This window comes from Monopterus albus, unplaced genomic scaffold (genome assembly GCF_001952655.1).
Source record: "Monopterus albus unplaced genomic scaffold, M_albus_1.0 scaffold175.1, whole genome shotgun sequence".
Taxonomy (NCBI): domain Eukaryota; kingdom Metazoa; phylum Chordata; class Actinopteri; order Synbranchiformes; family Synbranchidae; genus Monopterus; species Monopterus albus.
The window spans coordinates 284,405-302,195 of record NW_018128055.1 but is presented as its reverse complement, the minus strand read 5'-3'; the positions used below and the strand labels follow the sequence as shown (position 1 = coordinate 302,195).

General features: G+C 39.0%; 3 protein-coding genes across 5 annotated transcripts in view; 1 reads left to right on the top strand and 2 right to left on the bottom strand.

Moving 5' to 3' along the window:
- LOC109969567 (leucine zipper putative tumor suppressor 2 homolog) overlaps window positions 1-2,362 on the bottom strand; it is a 32,436-nt gene extending 30,074 nt beyond the window's left edge. Inside the window, exon 1 of one of the 2 annotated variants that reach the window (XM_020616547.1) lies at window positions 2,238-2,362. The gene's annotated coding sequence lies outside the window, so the exon portion shown is untranslated. Of the gene's footprint in view, window positions 1-553; window positions 854-2,237 lie in introns of those variants that run through there. The other variant, XM_020616545.1, reaches the window with a different exon arrangement.
- A 976-nt stretch (window positions 2,363-3,338) lies between these two features.
- On the bottom strand, window positions 3,339-11,571 carry twnk (twinkle mtDNA helicase). Of its 2 annotated transcripts, none has more exons than XM_020616572.1 (7): window positions 11,402-11,571; window positions 10,501-11,182; window positions 9,406-10,108; window positions 8,468-8,708; window positions 7,504-7,611; window positions 7,199-7,340; window positions 3,339-6,779 (listed from the first exon to the last, which is right to left on the bottom strand). In XM_020616572.1, the coding sequence occupies exons 2-7, from the start codon at window positions 11,134-11,136 to the stop codon at window positions 6,420-6,422; spliced, it is 2,190 nt and encodes a 729-aa protein (XP_020472228.1). In that variant the 5' UTR covers window positions 11,137-11,182; window positions 11,402-11,571; the 3' UTR covers window positions 3,339-6,419. The 2 variants fall into 2 exon arrangements, with proteins under 2 accessions (XP_020472228.1, XP_020472227.1); XM_020616571.1 differs by having other exon boundaries at window positions 10,501-11,161.
- Window positions 11,572-11,663: 92 nt separating this feature from the next.
- On the top strand, window positions 11,664-14,260 carry mrpl43 (mitochondrial ribosomal protein L43). Its single transcript, XM_020616573.1, has 3 exons — window positions 11,664-11,957; window positions 12,662-12,768; window positions 13,663-14,260. Exons 1-3 carry the CDS (start codon window positions 11,827-11,829, stop codon window positions 13,872-13,874), a joined length of 450 nt encoding a protein of 149 aa, XP_020472229.1. The 5' UTR covers window positions 11,664-11,826; the 3' UTR covers window positions 13,875-14,260.
- The last annotated feature ends 3,531 nt before the right edge of the window (window positions 14,261-17,791 follow it).

Genomic DNA, 17,791 nt, shown 5'->3' with positions numbered 1-17,791 from the left:
ATTTTCAACTCATTTTCTGCTTCCACAAAGTCAGCACCCCTCACTGTCTATGGAACAGACCTAGATTTCAAATCCCAAATGATGCTAGTGAAGTGTAAGGACTTTCTTTGCCATATCCAGCTTTAACAAACAGCAGTGCAGCTAACCAACACTTCAACTGACGTGGAGCGGAAAAATAACGCACCTGAAACGAACAGTGATCGGTGTTGATGCAAAGGCTCCAACATGGAGAACAATACACAACAACACGCACTCCAACAAGCATCCATTAGCCAAAAGCAGAAAGATAAAAGAAGCATGTTTAGGGGAGATGGGCGAAAAGGAAGCTAAGGATTTAAGGTCTGAACTTGGCAGGAAACGAGTTTGGATCTACACTGTAGGAAGGGATAGTTGGTTTTCATAGCATACGTTAACTTTCAAGTAACCATAAGCATACAAAAGCAAAAACAGAACACATCCATTTCTACAGCTACAGCGTTTATAAAACTCATTTATACACCCATTATATTATTGTTTTTAAGTTAGGTAAAGTAGAAATCTAGTAAAATCCCACCATGCACGTTGGAGTGGACAGTCCGGGGCAGCCGCTTTGCTCTGTAAAGTCTACTGCGAAAATCTTTTTGCGACGAAGGTTTTCCTCCTTTTTAACCGTCTTATCCACGAACTCGTGACTTTACCTAGGTCTACACTGACAAAACTACATGTCAAGTTTACTTCCTTCGCTCTCCAGCGTCTCTTCTTTTCGTCGAAAGCGCGTTTGTTATTGCGCGAAGAGAGGGCAGATACTGCTCATGTTTGGTTCGGGGTTTTACCGACCACCACTAAGTTAGCAAGAATTGTAATGGCTACATCCGGCTAGGGTTTTCAAAATAAGATAGTCCGCCAGTGGTGAAGGAAGTAGTCAGATTCTTTACTTAAATAAAAGTAAAAAGTAGCAATAACGTAGTGTAAAAATACTCTATTGCAAGTAAAAGTCCTGTAATCAAAAATTTCCTTAAGTAAAAGTACAAAGTAAAGCATGTAAGTAAACGTATTACCATCAAAGTACCAAAAGTAAAAACTACTCATTATGCAGAATGGCACATCAATTTACATGTGTATAATGTATCATATTAGTGAATTGTAATTATTGGTGAATTATTGTGTCATCTTTTATTATTGCATTTATTTATTTAGCAAATGTTAGCTGATCTGGCCACTAGAGAATCTGAGAAGCACTGTTACAGTAACTGATAATTGTGTTTGGGTTGAATGCAGCATGTCTGTTCATAATGACTGCCCAAATCAAACCTCTGAGTCCGGACATTGTGTGCATGCCCAAGATGCCTATCACTACCCAAAGCAGACAGCCCATTTGCAATTATGTGTGTGAACTTGTTTTATGCAGAAACCTGCCGGATGGAGAAAATTGGTGAAAAGTATTTGGACAGTGAAGCTGCAACTCTTTCCACTCAGAAACAGACCCTAGATCTCTGCCATTTGAAAATTCATTTCCTGAATGTGAAACTGCAGTCGTTTCCATCATGCTACATTTAGCATATTTGCAGGGGAAGCCAGGAAAGAAACATTTGTTAAGGTTTTCCTGTACTTTATATTCCCTTTTGTGCACTTTCCATTTAATTTACATGATGTACAGAATTTTCAATAAAGTACACACCAACCTCTCTCTGCTTGTGTCTCTTTGTGCATGGACCCCCATATCTTTCTTTGCTAGAATTACTTTAATTACAGTGCTTTGTTTGTTAGAAAAACAATAAAACCACTAGAAATCTTACTGCCCACAAGATAAAATGATCTATAAAAATGAAAAGAAGTAAGTAAACACCCATATTCAAAATTCCCAGTCTAATAGTATCTAACAAAAAACAATGCTCAGCATGGAGAAAAATAGTTTAATTAAAGAAACTGGATGGACAGCAATTAGGGGAAACAAGGGGAATGACCTGTTTGTACCTAAAGCCAGACAGTTTTACTTCTCCTGTTGTTGGGAGAAGAAAAAACAAAACCATGTATCATGTGCTTGAACTCACTGACCTGTCTCCAAGCCCACTGATTCTGTATTAGATGGTTAATATGGAGACCAGTAGACACCACAAGCTAAATAAAAGGAAAGTGCATATTTCTTAATCAAAAACAGCCATTTTTTAAAATGCTGTGAAGGATAGTAATTCTGGTGTATTAAAACATGGGTCCTTCTTGGCCATTATTTCATTCTGTTGCAATAACATTTTACTCACCAAAATAATTGCAGCAAACTGGGAACAAGGCATCATCACTATGACAAACTCATCCAGGGCAGGAAACACAAGTGATCAGAGACTGTAAAAAAGAAAAGAGAGTGCACAAAACAATGTCTGTGATTTAATGACTATCTTAATGGACAGCAGCTGTGTGGAGCTATAAACTGTATCTCCATGGAAGCTGCAAAGCCAGTAATGCTATTAAGCCACTCACATTAAAGAGTTTGTCCTTGTGCTGAAGGGAGCATATGCCTTTCTTAATCCAGGACCAGATTATTATGAATAATTTTTCCATATGTGTTATAGTGACAAAGGACTCAGTAACGGCCTGCATGTGTCCCTTCCTGTCTTGACTAATCTCCAAAAGACAGATGTTGTGCGTGAGTGATTAATGAATTATTTCTGTGGGTTCAGTTACAATCGTTCCAAATTCATAGTCAGAACATATGACTTGATATGAGTATTAACATTTTTGGCATGGTTCTATGCTAGCTTTGCATTATTGTATTCTGCAGGAACTCAACCTTGTTTGTTGTAATTGAGTGGTGCTGTGAGGTGCCAGAGTCCCTCAGCCATCAAATCTCAACATCAAGCATGTGCCAAGGGAAATGTTTGGGTATTTACTGAACAGTGTACTCACATTGATCATCATTATCAAATGTCCTTCTGTAACCGAGGAGCTTTGTTAAAATATGTAATCATTTCATACAGAGTATGAGAGGGATATTCAATAGACTGCAAAAACTATTTCCATCACATTTGTTGGTCTGTATTTTACTGCACTTGACCAAAACGGACAGAAAATGGTCTTAAATCAAGCATAAGCGACATGTGCTTGGCAACCTGAGTCCTGCAAACTGTCCATGACAAATAAGGGTGCACTTTATGTTGCTATGTTGGAATGATGTTATTTATGAACAGCTCTGGCTGATTGATATGACAGTCATTGTATCCTATTCAGGAACTGTGCAGTGATCCTGGTAGAAATCCTGGTTCCCAGGTTCCCATTTTGACAGACACTGCTGCTCTACATACTCAATGTGCCTCTGCATGTACTCAGTGTTCTGTCACACTTTCTATTTTAATGTCAGTCTGGGTCAAATAATATTCTCATTGTGTCTTTAAGCCTTTGAAATTGGGGTTGATCAGGCAGGACAAAATGAGAGCCAGAATATTTAGTATAGTCTCACAATGGACTTAACTTCAGTGAATGACAGTTACCTTAGACTATTTGAACTGATGCTGCCAACAACTTTTACACTTTGGTTTTTGTGTGGATTAACCTACTGAAACATGTTAATTAGTGGTGCTGATAGGTGCATTTTGTTTCCTTTGGACAAGGCCACTCTAGCTGTTTCCCTTGTTGTCAGAGTTTATGCTAAGCTAAGCTAACTGTTTCCTGGTTGTAGCTTCATATTGAGCATCCAAACATGAATGTGGTGTCGATCTTCTCATTTAATGCTCAGCAACAAAACAAATAAGTGTATTTGTGAAAGAAGAAATTTAACCAATTATAAAGATCCTTTCTACTGTGGCCTCAGTGTCGCTGATTTCCTCCAAAATGCTGTAATTGTTCTCATATTTTCTGAACTGACATTGCTCTAATCAATCCAACACTTCCTTGTCACCATGTCCAAGATGAAACTCAGTAAATCAGCTGAAAATCCTCTGACTATGATCCCATCTGGGACTTGAAGTAAAGTCCCTCTGCAGTACCAAAGCCCCCGGCTAATTAACTCTGACTGAAGGTCTTGAAGTTAACAGATTTGGTCAAATAGTCGGCTTAATAAAAAGCAGCTAATGGTGCAAAGAGCCATGCATGCATCCCACCATCAGCAGTGCTGGGGCCTTGAATTCATTTTTCACTGGCTGATATAATACTTTTTATTATAATAATAGTTTATGGAGCAGATCTGTGTCTAAAACTCACTGATCACAATATTTCCTGTGGATTGTAGGTTACACTTTATGAAAGCATCTGAAAAATCTATTATTAGCCTCATTTGATTATCTCCCTCATATGTTGTACCATTTTGATAGAGTGGAATTATTTTGGTCTCTGCACAATTTGTTTCTTTCATCTTTAAGTGCTGGTTGTTTCATCTCCTTTCCTTTACAGATGGCAGCTATTTGTATAAGCATGCAAAGCTCTGATCAGTACAAGATATTCAAAACAGAAGGATACAATCCATTCTGTAGCCTCATATACACAGAGGTTTAATCTAGTTATGTTTTCACCAACTGTTTACTATGAAAGTAAATATAAAAACTTGAGCTGTAATCTTTGAAAGGTTACTTGGATGAAGGTCAGCAGTACTATAAGAGTTGCTGACAGAGTATAAAAGTTCTGTGCAGCTGTCCATCTGAATGCATTAGTGTCACACTCATTTCAATTTTTGTGTGTTTTCACCTTTGTTAAGGAGCTGGCAGGTGACAGCACCGCCATCATCTGGGTGCAGCAAAGACTTAAAGCACAAAGAGCTCCATTCAGAGCCCCCACCCACACAGTTAAGAGGACACCCAGACCCATCCAGCACACAGACTGGAGTCATTATGGGAAACAGTGTGCACTTACACAGCAGTAAAACATTCACATGAAAACATCAAGCACTACAGGAAGGTTTAGAAAAGAAGAAATGAGAGAAGAGGTTGGGAACAAAAACACAGGGGTCACCACATCTGTCCAGGAACTGTAACCTGCTTGCTGTCTCATCTACAGTGATTTACACCAGTCAAACATACACAGGAACTATTCCTACAGCTTACAACAATATTCTACAGGCTCAGCTATCCAAGGAGCTCAGGGGTTCGCATACCATGTGTAAAGTGAGCCTGGTGCCTGGAGCTTCCTTGGACTGGTCTGTTGAAGATAGAGCCAGCAAAGAGCTGTATGGCAGTCATCACTGATTCATGTGTCTACCTCATGTTATGGGCTTGATAAAACAAGAGTCCAAGAGCATCTTGATGAGATTCTCAAATCGCAAAGTTCTTCAATGAGTTTATAATGAGCGTTACTCTCAATGTGAAGCAGATTTTACTCAGTATGGATGCTAGGACCACAGGCCCTGATATAAAACACAGGCACTTTCATATTCCCAGGCTGAACTGTTCCTTTTATATCATAAATCTGAAACGTATGTGGCTCCATGCCGATGAAATCTGACACCACTGGTACATCCTGCAGTACAGCACAACGCAGACTTCCCCACTTTGGAAAGCTGCTGATTCACATGTAAACCGACACCAGTGCAGAGGCAGGGCACTTGATTTACCCATTAAATATTAATATGAAGATGTTTTAAAACTGGGTTAGCATTTATTAAAAGTCACTCGGTCTAAATAATGGATTGCGGACAGTGGTGCTGGGAAGGGCTCAGTCTCACACTACAGAGAAAGCATTGGTCAGGTGCATGAAAATGTACACAACCTCATCACCATGTGAAATCTGACCCCACTTCATTATCATAAAGGCACTAATACTCACATGAGGAGGCCAAAGATCTTTGATGTTCTTGCAAATCGCCAGTCTGATTTATAGGAAAAGTCATCATACAATCATGGGTGGATCCAGGAGGTGGCCACCCCCAGAATCTGATCTCCAGATCAACCTTTCTCTTGAGTGAACTGAGCGGTTATAAAGCACACACTGCCCTCTGCTGACCACAAAGGAAAACAAAAAAGCTGCATGACAGGCATTTTATAAAAAAAAAAAAAACAGCTCATTGAATAAATCAACACTGTAAAAAAGTCAGTAGAGGGCACACTAGGCCAATGTGAGAGTGTTTATATCATCCTGAAAGCTGACAGTGTGATAAGTGTTTACCAGGAAATACTAAACTTTACCACGAAGACAGCAGCTCTTTTCCCAGTATTGTCTGAAACGAAAGAATGGGTTTAACGGAATTTTATCAATACTTTTAGTAGAGAATTAAGTCTTTTTATACAGTAGTACCCACACAGAAAAGCTTTATAAACTGTATAAAAGTATGGTAACACTTTACCATCGTTATTTCACATTCTGGTTCCATACTTCACTCCATAATTAAAAACATCATTCCCTATGTCACTCTATGGATGATAAATGGTCTAACATCGAGCTTTGAATCTGATCAGCTTTAACCTTCAAATGCTGAGGAAGTAAAACAGACCCACCATCAACACAGAAATTACCAATCCTGCCTATGCTTTACACTTATTGTTATTATTTGGGGTGGTTTCATTTCCAGATGCAGGATTCTTAACATCTCGTGGAGTCTTTGTTTTTTTGTTAGCTTTCTCTGCCTTTTCACTCTCCTTTGCCACCACCGCCGCCTTGTCCCCCTCAATTTCCTCATTCTCTGGCTTGGTGGGGACCTTCCTCAGCTTGTGTTTTCCCTTGATGGGGGCTGAGAAGGTGAGCGAGGATTTGATGAAATCCAGAGGGAAGATACCCACGTCTCCGTCAAAACGGTTCTTGGTCACCTGCAGGGATCTGCGGCCAGGACACGTCACAAGCTTCTTCTCCTGCAGAATGAGGACGTTGTCGGCTTCTTGGCTGGCCTATGAGAGGGTTAGCGGTCAATACATTTTGTTATCGGTGCAAAAACGATACCCAAGTTTCACACACTAATGCCAAAACAAACATGGCTTTTGAACAAAAACTCCTTCTTATATTTTTTTTAAAGTAAACTTCTCAAATGATTTAGTGTTTAATTTGGTCTAAATATAATTCAGCCATGGCAGATCTTTGTCTATATAAAATCTTTTATCTAAAACTTTTGACATTTGATGCTACAGACGTGAATGATGCTCTAAAATTAAGATTTGAGCCCCAGTAAAGAGGACTATTTATTCAAGCAGCTACATGTTTAGTCGTTTGCTGCTTATTTTGTAGTAGCAACTTTTCATCAGCACTAATGACAAATACACGCATGTTGCAGCAGTGTTTCTTAAAAACAAAAAACATTTCCGTGTGCTACCTTAGCAGAACCAAAGATAGATGCTGTTTGCAGCTCTCGGTCATCCTCCTCTTTCCTGGGGTGAATGATCAGAGTGACATGGCAGCTGCTGTTGGTGGCAAACTTCCTGAACGCCCCGACAATGTGGTCCTGGACGGCAAACCTGGATTACAGAAAACATTTAATCTGTCCCTGATGAAGCCATAATTGTTCCAGTAACTGAACCAAGATTTGAGCTGCATTCAAAACAGGCTGTTTCATTGTTATCTTTATCTCAAACCACACAAAACCATTTTTATCTTCCTGTTTGTCACTGCTAAACTCACTTGTCTACCAAGAGGTTCTCCTGCCCCATCATGAACTGCAGGTTGTCAATGATAACATGGTTGATATCATAGAGGTAGACAGCATGTTGCATAGTGTCCAGGACTGCCCTAAACAAAAGGTCAAAGAAAGGTCAGAGAAGATACTCATATTAACCCTTCAAACACATCAATATGGAGACAATGAGCTACTCTTTGTCATTTTTTAAATCATTTTTAACCTGTTGATTAATGTTCATACAAATTAAGCTCACAGACCTAATACATTCCTCTTAATATAGAGTCAAGTCAATTTTATTGTCAATTCTACTACATTAACAAGACATACAGAGGAATGAAATTACGTTTCTCTCAGACCCATAGTGAAGGCTGCGACAGAAAACACAGACCATACAATATATAAACAACCACTAGGATATTAAAAAAGTTGAAATATAGACACATGTATGCATACATAGAAAATAAACTACCGTATATATGTGCTGCCATATGTACAATTAAAAATAGCAAGGCAAATCATAATAGCAATTTGTGCAAGAAGATATAGTAAATATAGTAAACATAGCAAAGCTTCTGAGTATTTCAAACTGCTATTTTAGCTTTAAGGTTGCATTTAATGATTACTTTCATAATCAAATAATGTCTATTGATTAGTTAAGTCTCTATTAATCATTCTTCAAATGTCTCGCTGTGTCCAACCAACAGTCAAAAATCCAAAGATATTCAGTTTAAAAAGATAAAACACAGGATAAAGCAGGAAATACTGGCACTTAGTTTAGCTTACATTTCCTAAAGCATCAAAAACATTTAAATAAAGTGCTGACATATTCTTACAGCTAGTGTCGAAATAATCCACTTCAATTACCAGATGTTTTGTTTTTGCCTGACAACCACTAAAAATGAGAATTATATCATGCTGGCTGGGGGTAAAAAGAAAGAAGGCTGTAACCATCCAAGTACAACTTACTTGATGTTCTGCTGCCCGTGGAAAGTCATGAAGTAGAGCGGCAGCTCTTCAAACTTGTCTGCCCAGAAGTCGTACTGCTCCAGATTCTCCTCCAGCCTCTGCATGGCAAACTGTGTCAGCATGATTTTAGCCAGACGCACGTTGTTGATCTCAAAGCTGCCCCATAATGTGTTGACGCCCTGCATACAAAGGTCCAGGGCTAGCTCACTGATGAAGGTGGTCTTCCCACTGCCTGTAGGACCTAATAATAAAAAACATGAATGGATATATTAATGTGATGTAGATATTTGATTGTAAACTGTGCAGAGTGATAAGATAAGGAAACACACACTGGCATTTTCCAGTGTTTAGACATCATATTCAAACTTGAACTGTCTAAAAGATGTGGTAGACAGCCCATTCTTCCTGCCTCATATCTATTCAGCATTAAAAATAAACCTTGGGCCCCTGTGCATGCATGTTTTATTCTTTATGGCCTGCACTTTTTGATCTGTGATCTGTATTTAAATAAAGACAGCAACCAAACACCTAACTTCAAAACACCTTACTGGAACCTGATATTATCTAAGAACTGATTGTCAATAACAACAGTAAGTTTTAACACTGGATTAATTGTTTTTTGAGCGCTTGGTTGTATTTAAACAAGCTAAAAACACAACAACCCCATAATTATACTTTTCACCATCTAGGTGGCATATTTGTCAGTTGCTGACGAGTAGGTAAGCTTCAGGTAGTGTGTCACTAAAACAATAACCTGAATGATGCTAAACACTCCATAGAGCTGAAAGCAGCTGCAAAGTTGGGTCATAAGTCTCTGAGGGTTTGTTACTACGTACGACACCTTTGTGATTACAAACCAGGACTATATTTTTAGTTGTGTACTTGAAAAAGACAAAAAAGAAATGACTGCTTGGTTGTTTAAACATGTTTCCTAATACCTGTGAAAACAGTCAGTTCCCCCTTGCGATGCCCCTTTAAGATCCTGTTGAGCTCTGGAAACCTCGCCCACTTCACTCCAGCCACCTGTTCTTTGTTCATCAGCTCCCCATACACGTCCTCTCTGAGCTGCTTGAAGGACACAATGGACTTATGGGATGCTGGGATAGAGGCCTTAATGATGCGACTTAAGTTCTTGCCCTGAGCCAGCGCCTCCATGGGACACGGCCGGTACTCCCCAGGTCGCACTAGCGAGCAGCGCTTCAGTCCCAGCTTGCGGGAAAAGATCTTTGATGCCTCCCAGGAGAGGATGTCACTACCCAGCCACAGTGTCACCCGCTTGAACTGCTCCAGGTAAGGTAGCAGGATCGGAGGGAGGCAGCTGACTCCACGTGGGAGAGCAACACTGGGAAGTCCTGTGGCCTGACTCACAGCCAGAGTGTCCAGCTCATGGCCAGTCAGCACCACCTCCGAGTCCATACGGCCCACCAAGGGGATGCCAAACAGGTTGTAGTAAGAACTACACTTTGGCACTGTAGCTTCATTATATCTGACTTTCTCAGTGTCTGTGGGTTGTGCAGAGAGAAGCTTCACCCCCTTTAAAGATGATTCAGGTCCACCAAACCAGGGGAATACCAAACTCTTGGTTGGCTTGAAGAGTCTCACACCAAACTTCTTAAGGGTTGCATTAGAGACCTTTGTGATCTGAAACAAAACATTTGTAAACAATGTCATTCAGGGGAAGAAAATTCTGGAGATATTCCAGTATTTCCTGTTTTAAAATCTTACAACTAATTTGCCCTAAATTTAAGATGAATGATTTATTATTTCTGTGTATTTACATGAGCAAATCACCAAACAGTTTCTGGAAAAGAAAGATTGGTTTATTCTTCACCTGTTTTCCTTCATTGATAAGTATAAGCTCATTATGTTGAACTATATATGGATTTACTGGCCTCCTATAGTGCATGTGATGGTGCTGGCGTCTGTTGTTGTTCTGACTGATATAAAAAAATTTAATAAAATGTAAGTGACATAAACAAATGCAACATCCAAAACCTCAATCACCAACATATCTCTCACTAATTCACACCCACCTGGAACATGGTTTTAATCAGCTGAGCCTCATCCTCAGGCAGGTCAGTGAGGGGCACTGAGCTGGACCAGATCCTCTGCACCTCCCTCAGCTCCCGCTCCCTCTCCTCCTGCTCCTCCACACTCTCTGAATATCCCAGCAGCACGTGAGGGCTCAGGAAGTCCTGCTCATCCTTCTGCATCACCTCCAGGCAGTCTTGGAGGTCCTCCCAGCTACCTTCCACTAGCGTGTCTTTACACAGAAACTGGCCGGTGGTTTTGTCAATGAACAAGGAGAAGCTATGATTCCTGTCAGACGAACCAACAAAGATGCTCGGGATGTGGAGGCAGCTGTATCCATCGTGGAAGGGAATATCTTTGGAGCGCAGATACTGTTTGATGTCTGTGACTGTGATGGGACTCACAGGAAACTCCACAGTAGATTTTGCATCCTTCTTATAAGCCCTTGTCCCTCTGCATTTCAATAAATAGCCTGCACACCTAAGCCTCAGGCCATATGAAACATCAGGAGGCCTGTGAGTGAGCCTCTGAGTGACAAGTCTCAAACACAAGGATGAAAAATGCCTTTGGTGGAGAAACCTGGGGTCTACCACCTGCAAGAGACAGGTGGTACCCTTCAGCAGCAAGCTCCTCCACATTAGTTACGTGGTTAGGACACTGACCCTGCAACGAGACACGGAAAATCTGAAAAACAACATCAGCGTACAAGCAAAGTTACAAGGATGTCTTGAGTGACCTAACTCTTAGCTACTGAGAGGTCAGAGAGCCAGGCATAAAATCGTCATTACTTTTATTAAACGGACATTGGCTATAAAACACAATTAAACTAAATATGCATGAAACCCTTAATTGGAAATAAATGCAGTTTAATAAATGAACAAACACGCAAAAAAACCTGCTTACTAGCTTTGTTTTCTGTCCACATGCTCATCTGCTACCCGGGCTTTTCGGTGCATCTTCAAAACAAGTTTGTAAGAAACATAGAGTGAAAGGTACCGAATTACAAATGTTAACGCTCTTTTATATACACGTTTTACAGGATTGTAAAAAAATTTATGTGACGTAAAATAACATTCGGCATTTTTATTTGCTGACTTCAGAAATCTTATGATGAAGTCTTATTTTTGATTTTCTGTTGTGTCAGTTATATGTTTCACCCCGGAACAAAAACTGGACGGACTGCTGCTCGTGAAGTCGTCCTCTATGAATGCTGTTGCAATTTAACGAATTTGGCAAGTTGATTTGTGATTTTAGCTGTTTGGAATTAAAGAAAAAAAGAGGTTTGTGATCTACAGTTTACAGCCTAACCATTAAACGACGGTTAAACGATGACATCCAGAGGGACACCCAGTCGCTTCTTGCAAAGTGTTCTCCAGAACGGTGTCGGTCGCTATGTCTGCCAGCTAAAACGAATTTCCATCATCTTCTCTAAAAACGCACAGAGCTCGTTGGGAGCCAGGTAAAAAAAAAAGAGCGCATGTTGAATGGATGCTGTCTAGTCTATAAAGGGCTGTGGTGTGTTGATGCATATTGTAACTAATATTTGTCCACTCAGTGCTATTGACATTAGAGCTACAACTAAATAAATTCAATAAACAACATGAAGGTGTTTCAGAAATTCTAATGGTCACATTTTTCTTACATTTTATTGACCAGATTATTATTCAACCATACAGTATATGAGCAGATTGATAATGAAAATAATCAGCAGTTGCAGCCCTAATTATTACATATTAGTTATTTATTATTACTAATACATAAATATGTTTGCAGCACTTTTATGTTGTAGATGGTTGATTTGTGGCTGTCTGTAGTCATTTTATGTGTTGATCATATGTTTTGTATGTGAAATATTTTGTTTAAAAGTATTAATTTTAGCTGTCACATAAACGTAGTGCAGTAAAAAAGTACAGTAATTTGCTCTGAAATGTAGTAGATTTGAAATATAAAGCAGCAGAAAACAGTAATACTTAAGAAAATGGCTCATAATTGTTCTAAATTGTACATATGGCAAGTCAAAAACATAAGTAAATGGGATTAGTTGCATTGCACCATGCTGAATAATGAAAATAATTATTGGTTCAACCTACCAAAAGCAACATTACATATTCTTGGTTGCCACTAACAACACCGAATTGTTGTTGTTGCCTTCTTCTTTTTCAGGGAGTTTGTTGAAGAAGGAGTGGTGGATTATGCCAAGAACAACCCTGGAACTGTGGTGTATGTGTCTCCTCAGTCCTGCAGGATTCCCAAAATAGTTGCAGAGTACTGTAAGTGTCCATGATCTTGTGTTTTAACAGGAAACCTGACTAAACACTATTTTTTTTCATCATTAGCTATTACCAATTTATTATGCATTGCATTAGAATCAGAATCAGAATCAGCTTTATTGGCCAGGTGTGTTGGACACACGAGGAATTTAACTCTGATACATAGGCTCCCAATGTGCATGTACATATCCCCATGCAAGGGGCAAATAAACCGTAAACCAACATAAGGCTAGTATAACATAATAAGCAGTATTAACAAGCAACAAACAATGCAAACAATGCAAAATAAGCAGTATAAACAGACAGTAAACAATGCAGATAAAGGAATGCTCTTTGTGAATGAGATAAATAGGAATAAAAATAGAGACCTGTAGGGATCTGTATAATCTGTACAAGGTATATTTACAGGTATTGCACTGAAGGTTATTGTCCAGTCATAATTATTATTTTCCTGCATTCTCATTTGGGTTTTATTTATGGTTTTTAATGATTTATTGAAAATGATTAAATACTTCCTTTTTTAGATATTATCAAACTATTAAGTAGGCTTCTGAAGCAAGTTGTTAAAAAAAACATACTGTGGCCATGCTAAAACATAAAAAAGGAACTGTTTACAAAGTGTGTGACAACTCTAAGCCCTGTGGGTTTTCAGTAAATGCATGAGAAACACAAAAGGTGAACTACAGTGAAGTAGTATTCTAAGGTAAAGTAAAAGTAAAGTAGATACTGTAGGGGGCAGTAAAAGACTGCCTTTTTAAGGTCTCTGGTTGTTTCACCTGACTTGGTTAAACAGTCTCACTCAGAATCATATGTTCTTGTTGACAGTGTGACATTAGTTTCCCAGAAAAGTGTGTACCTCATTATTAATGATTTCCTCTTTTCCCTTTCCTGCAGTAAATGGCAACGTGAGGGAAGAAATTATCACGTCCAAAACGTCTCCACAGATTTCAGAGCTTTTGACCAAACTGACTAATCAGTCTGGCCTGGACATCATTCGCATCCGCAAGCCTTTCCACACAGATAACCCCAGCATCCAGGGCCAGTGGCACCCATTCACCAACCGGCCGCCGTCCATCGACCCCATCAGATCACAGAAACAGGACTAACCAGTGGTGTTTCCAGAGAATGAGTGCTTAATTTCAGTTCATCTTTAAAGATTTTTTTAGGAGATGGTAAATTGTCTGCACAGGTCAGGTAGTTCTCATGACTGCAGTAATATTCCAGGGTATTTGTTAGCTACTTCTGCAGAACCCCACTTTCAACTGAATATCTTTTACCCTGCCCTTCTATTTGATGGCTGCTGCAAAGCTACTTGAAACAGGCAGTACCAGCTCTGAATGCCACATTTGAATACACTTTACATGACTCCACCAGAGGATGGTCAGCTGGAATACTGAAAAGCAGGTAACAGGTGTTAATCTCAAGGTTATCTGTAATAAATGCAGCACTCAAGAGCAGATGGAACTTTATATGAAATAAATATTTTTTGTGCAAATGCTGGCATTGGTTTTTAAAGTTAGATTTTCTTTGGCGTTCTGCTTGAACAGCTTGTCAGAGGAGGATCAACAGAGCAAAACTGATTATACTGGTGCTGTCTGCATAATTAAATCTGACTTATTTAACTGCAGTTAAACTAACAGAAAAGATGCACACCTTTTCTTTTTGTATGACATAGGGAATGTATGTCCTTACAGGATTGAAGGTTTCCTCGCGGCACATCCCTAAACGACAGAGATTAAATGAACATGACAGATGGATGGGTGTACGATACAGTAGCTTGAGATACAACTCTTAACCTTTAGCACAGAGGTATCCTCTGTTGTCACTGGTAAGAGGAACAAAAAAAACTAACACTCCTCCAGTGGGTGATTTGTTCAAATTCAGCAAAACAGATTTTGGCAGAACTACTTGTGGCTTTCTTTGCAGCACTCTGCTGTAAATGCTAGTCATCAGATGAATACAAATAAGCAGACATGCATGAAGTGAACACAACAGGTTCCCTGGGAAAGTTTGTGTTGACTGATGGACCCCAGTCTGCTGGCATAAGTAACCACGGGAAATGGTTTAGCTAGGTGACAGCAGAGGCTGGTGATGAGGAGTCGAGCTCTGCGGCAGTTTACTGATGCAGATTTCACTCATTTTTTTTATAGGCATATGGATGCCCTCTTCCTTTAAATGACCCTCACACACAGACAGACTATTGAGGTATTTTACTTAAGTATCAATCCCACAATGAATAACACTCCTGTAGAAGTAAAATCCTACATACTTATATAAAAAGTAAGGATGCTGATTATGCTAAATTATCAAATTCAAAGTGTTAAATGTATCCATATATACCAAAAATTTTATTATAAATTAATTGCGATTTCAGCAGCATTTGCATGTCCAGGCTGAGCTTACTTAAACACCTGTATATACAGTTAAATACATTGGTCAATCCATAGCAATGCATATTTTATATTTGTGTATAAAATCTTGATCTGATAACCGAATGTCAGATAAATATGTTGGAGTAAATAGTATATTTGCATCAGAAATGTAGTGGGGTAGAAGGATAAAACAAATAAAAGGTCCAGTAAAGCAAAAATGTACTTGAGTATAGTACTTGAGAAAGGTACTTATCACAGCCCATAGACTGCAGTTACTGTGTATCACTGTTGCACCAGTAACATTTCCCAAATTTAGGTAAAATTTAGCTGTACATTCAGGACAGGCATGATAAACCATTATTGTCATTTCATGCTCACTTCTTGCATTTTAATTTATCTACAGCACCAACCACATTCATCAGAGCCACTGTGCTCTCATCACACCCGCGCTCCCCAGTGGCAACTGGCACAGCCACGACCCACACTAGGACATCAGAGGCTCTAAATAAAGATGCTGTTGCTAAGTTACTGGTCTTGAATGGTCCTCTGAAAATGTCCATGCTATCCCCACCAATGTTACCTCTGCTCTGTTAGTCATGTTTATGTACTGTATGTACATGACGGGGATCATGTGGGTTCTGGTCCCAGTGGAGAACAGTGGCCTTGCTGCACTACCATACTCATGACTATGTCTTGAGAATAGGATTCAGTGTGAACGTGTTTTGCATGTCATTTCCTGACTTCCCCTCAGGGCTATTTACACTAACACTCCCCCCTCAAGCTGAATATAAAGCAAAGTGTTTTATCTGCACAAAAGCCAGTGCAAATTTAATGAACTCAATAAATAAGACATGAGACATGATATAAAAGAGTCCTTTCTGTCAACAGCTCAGGTGGTTCAACTTCTTACAAGAAGCAAGGAAGTTACCTCATTATATTCTGAGAAGACCACATATTAACATAAAAAAATACAGAACCAACTTAATGGCTAGTCTCACAGTTTACAGGGGTATACTACATGACTTTTAACTAAGTATTAAAGTAAGAACAGTGCAAAATATGAACTCTTTACACCAGGTTCTTTGGCTGACACTTAAAGCAATAATCTTCATCTACATAAAACATAGTGTATCTCTCATATTGACACAGCGGGACATAATTACTGTTGTTTAAACTGCAAAACAAGGGCTTCACTGTGGGTTTATGTACAAAATTGATGAATGTAAAACTGGCAGCCAATATGTTAAACAATTTTTACCAGTCCACAGTCCATAGTACAATATACAGTGTAGAGTCAGTATCTATTGTAAACAGATTGTCCTACAGTGAGTATGATGCAGCAGCAGCCACAAAGGTTGCACATTCAGGTGAAGTTTCCAAAATGTAACATAGAGATTGTCCACAGCTTAATGAAGAGGGAAACTGCAGTCGTATTTACAGTTTTTAACATGCAATGAAATGAAATGAAAGAACCTTTATTTACAGTGTTTATCTAAATAAAATGAAATGCTCCAATGAAACACACCTATAAATTAGTATGGGTCAGATTCTTGACTTATTCTTGGTCGGTCTCTCAGCAAAGTTAATCATTAAAATTCACAGACAAAGAGTCATATTGAAAATTTGTGCATTGAAAAAAACTCATGAATCATAACATCAGCAAGAACTATGTGATCAATATTTACTGTATCGCTAATGTTAATCTAATGCAAAAAATTCCACTGTTTCTCCATTTCCTGCCTTCACCAACATGAACCCATGTGCTCCTTGAAAACTGGCTCTAATTGATTAGGGGCCATCACGGGCATTTGTAAACTCAGCGGGGGCCTCGAGAGAGAAAGAGACTGTGAGCAGAGAGAGTAACAGATGATAGTGTCATGCAGAGAGGATGAGATGGAGAAACAAAAGAGACAGTGGAGAGGCAACGAGCGGAGGAATGAAAATGGGTTAAAGGCCTAAAGAAGTTGAAAACAAGTGGCTTCTGCAAACATGTTCAGTTGTGTCATCATCATTCTGCATGACTAACCAGGACATGTAGGTCAGGTCAAATGGCCAGAAAAAGGTCAAGGAAGAAGTGACCACTGCTAAAAACACAAGATTAACCTTCCTGTTATGTTGTGGGTTGACCCACTGTAAAGTAAAAAAATCTAAAAACAATAGTTAAAAGTATTTTATTGGTATGAAACTTCTTCTGCTTGGCTTAACAGGTGTAATCAACATATGAAATGCAAATGGGTCATTTCACATATTTGCAGCCTCCCCCTGCATGTTTATATTACAAAGGTACTGTTCAGGTCAATTTGACCCTGAACAGAAGAGGTGTCTCATGTTAATTTATCAACATCACTTCATAAAAAGATTTCAAAATGTAAAATTAAATAAAAAAAAATCAATGTCATGTAAAAATTTTATATGTAGGTCTTTCCAATGTACAATAAAAAAAGTTTTAACATGCATTTTTAATGAAAAACGAGTGTATTATCCTCATTGAACTATAATCTGAGAGGTAAAAAACACCATTGCACTAAATAGTGATTGAAAAGGTTAGTAATGGGAAAATGAACCCAGGAACATCACTGCTGTTCCTGAGAAATGAACATAACAGGTGGGTTAAATATAAGAGCAAATATGGTGAATATGTAACTCATGAG

Coding starts and splice junctions, on each gene's coding strand:
- twnk (XM_020616572.1), bottom strand. CDS start 11,136: ATGTGGAGGAGCTTGCTGCTGAAGGGTACCACCTGTCTCTTGCAGGTG. Junction 8,709..9,405: donor GGAACTGACTGTTTTCACAG/GTATTAGGAAAC, acceptor TTTTATTATTAG/GTCCTACAGGCAGTGGGAAG. Junction 7,341..7,503: donor GAGAACCTCTTGGTAGACAA/GTGAGTTTAGCA, acceptor TCTGTAATCCAG/GTTTGCCGTCCAGGACCACA.
- mrpl43 (XM_020616573.1), top strand. CDS start 11,827: ATGACATCCAGAGGGACACCCAGTCGCTTCTTGCAAAGTGTTCTCCAG. Junction 11,958..12,661: donor CAGAGCTCGTTGGGAGCCAG/GTAAAAAAAAAA, acceptor CTTCTTTTTCAG/GGAGTTTGTTGAAGAAGGAG. Junction 12,769..13,662: donor CAAAATAGTTGCAGAGTACT/GTAAGTGTCCAT, acceptor CCTTTCCTGCAG/TAAATGGCAACGTGAGGGAA.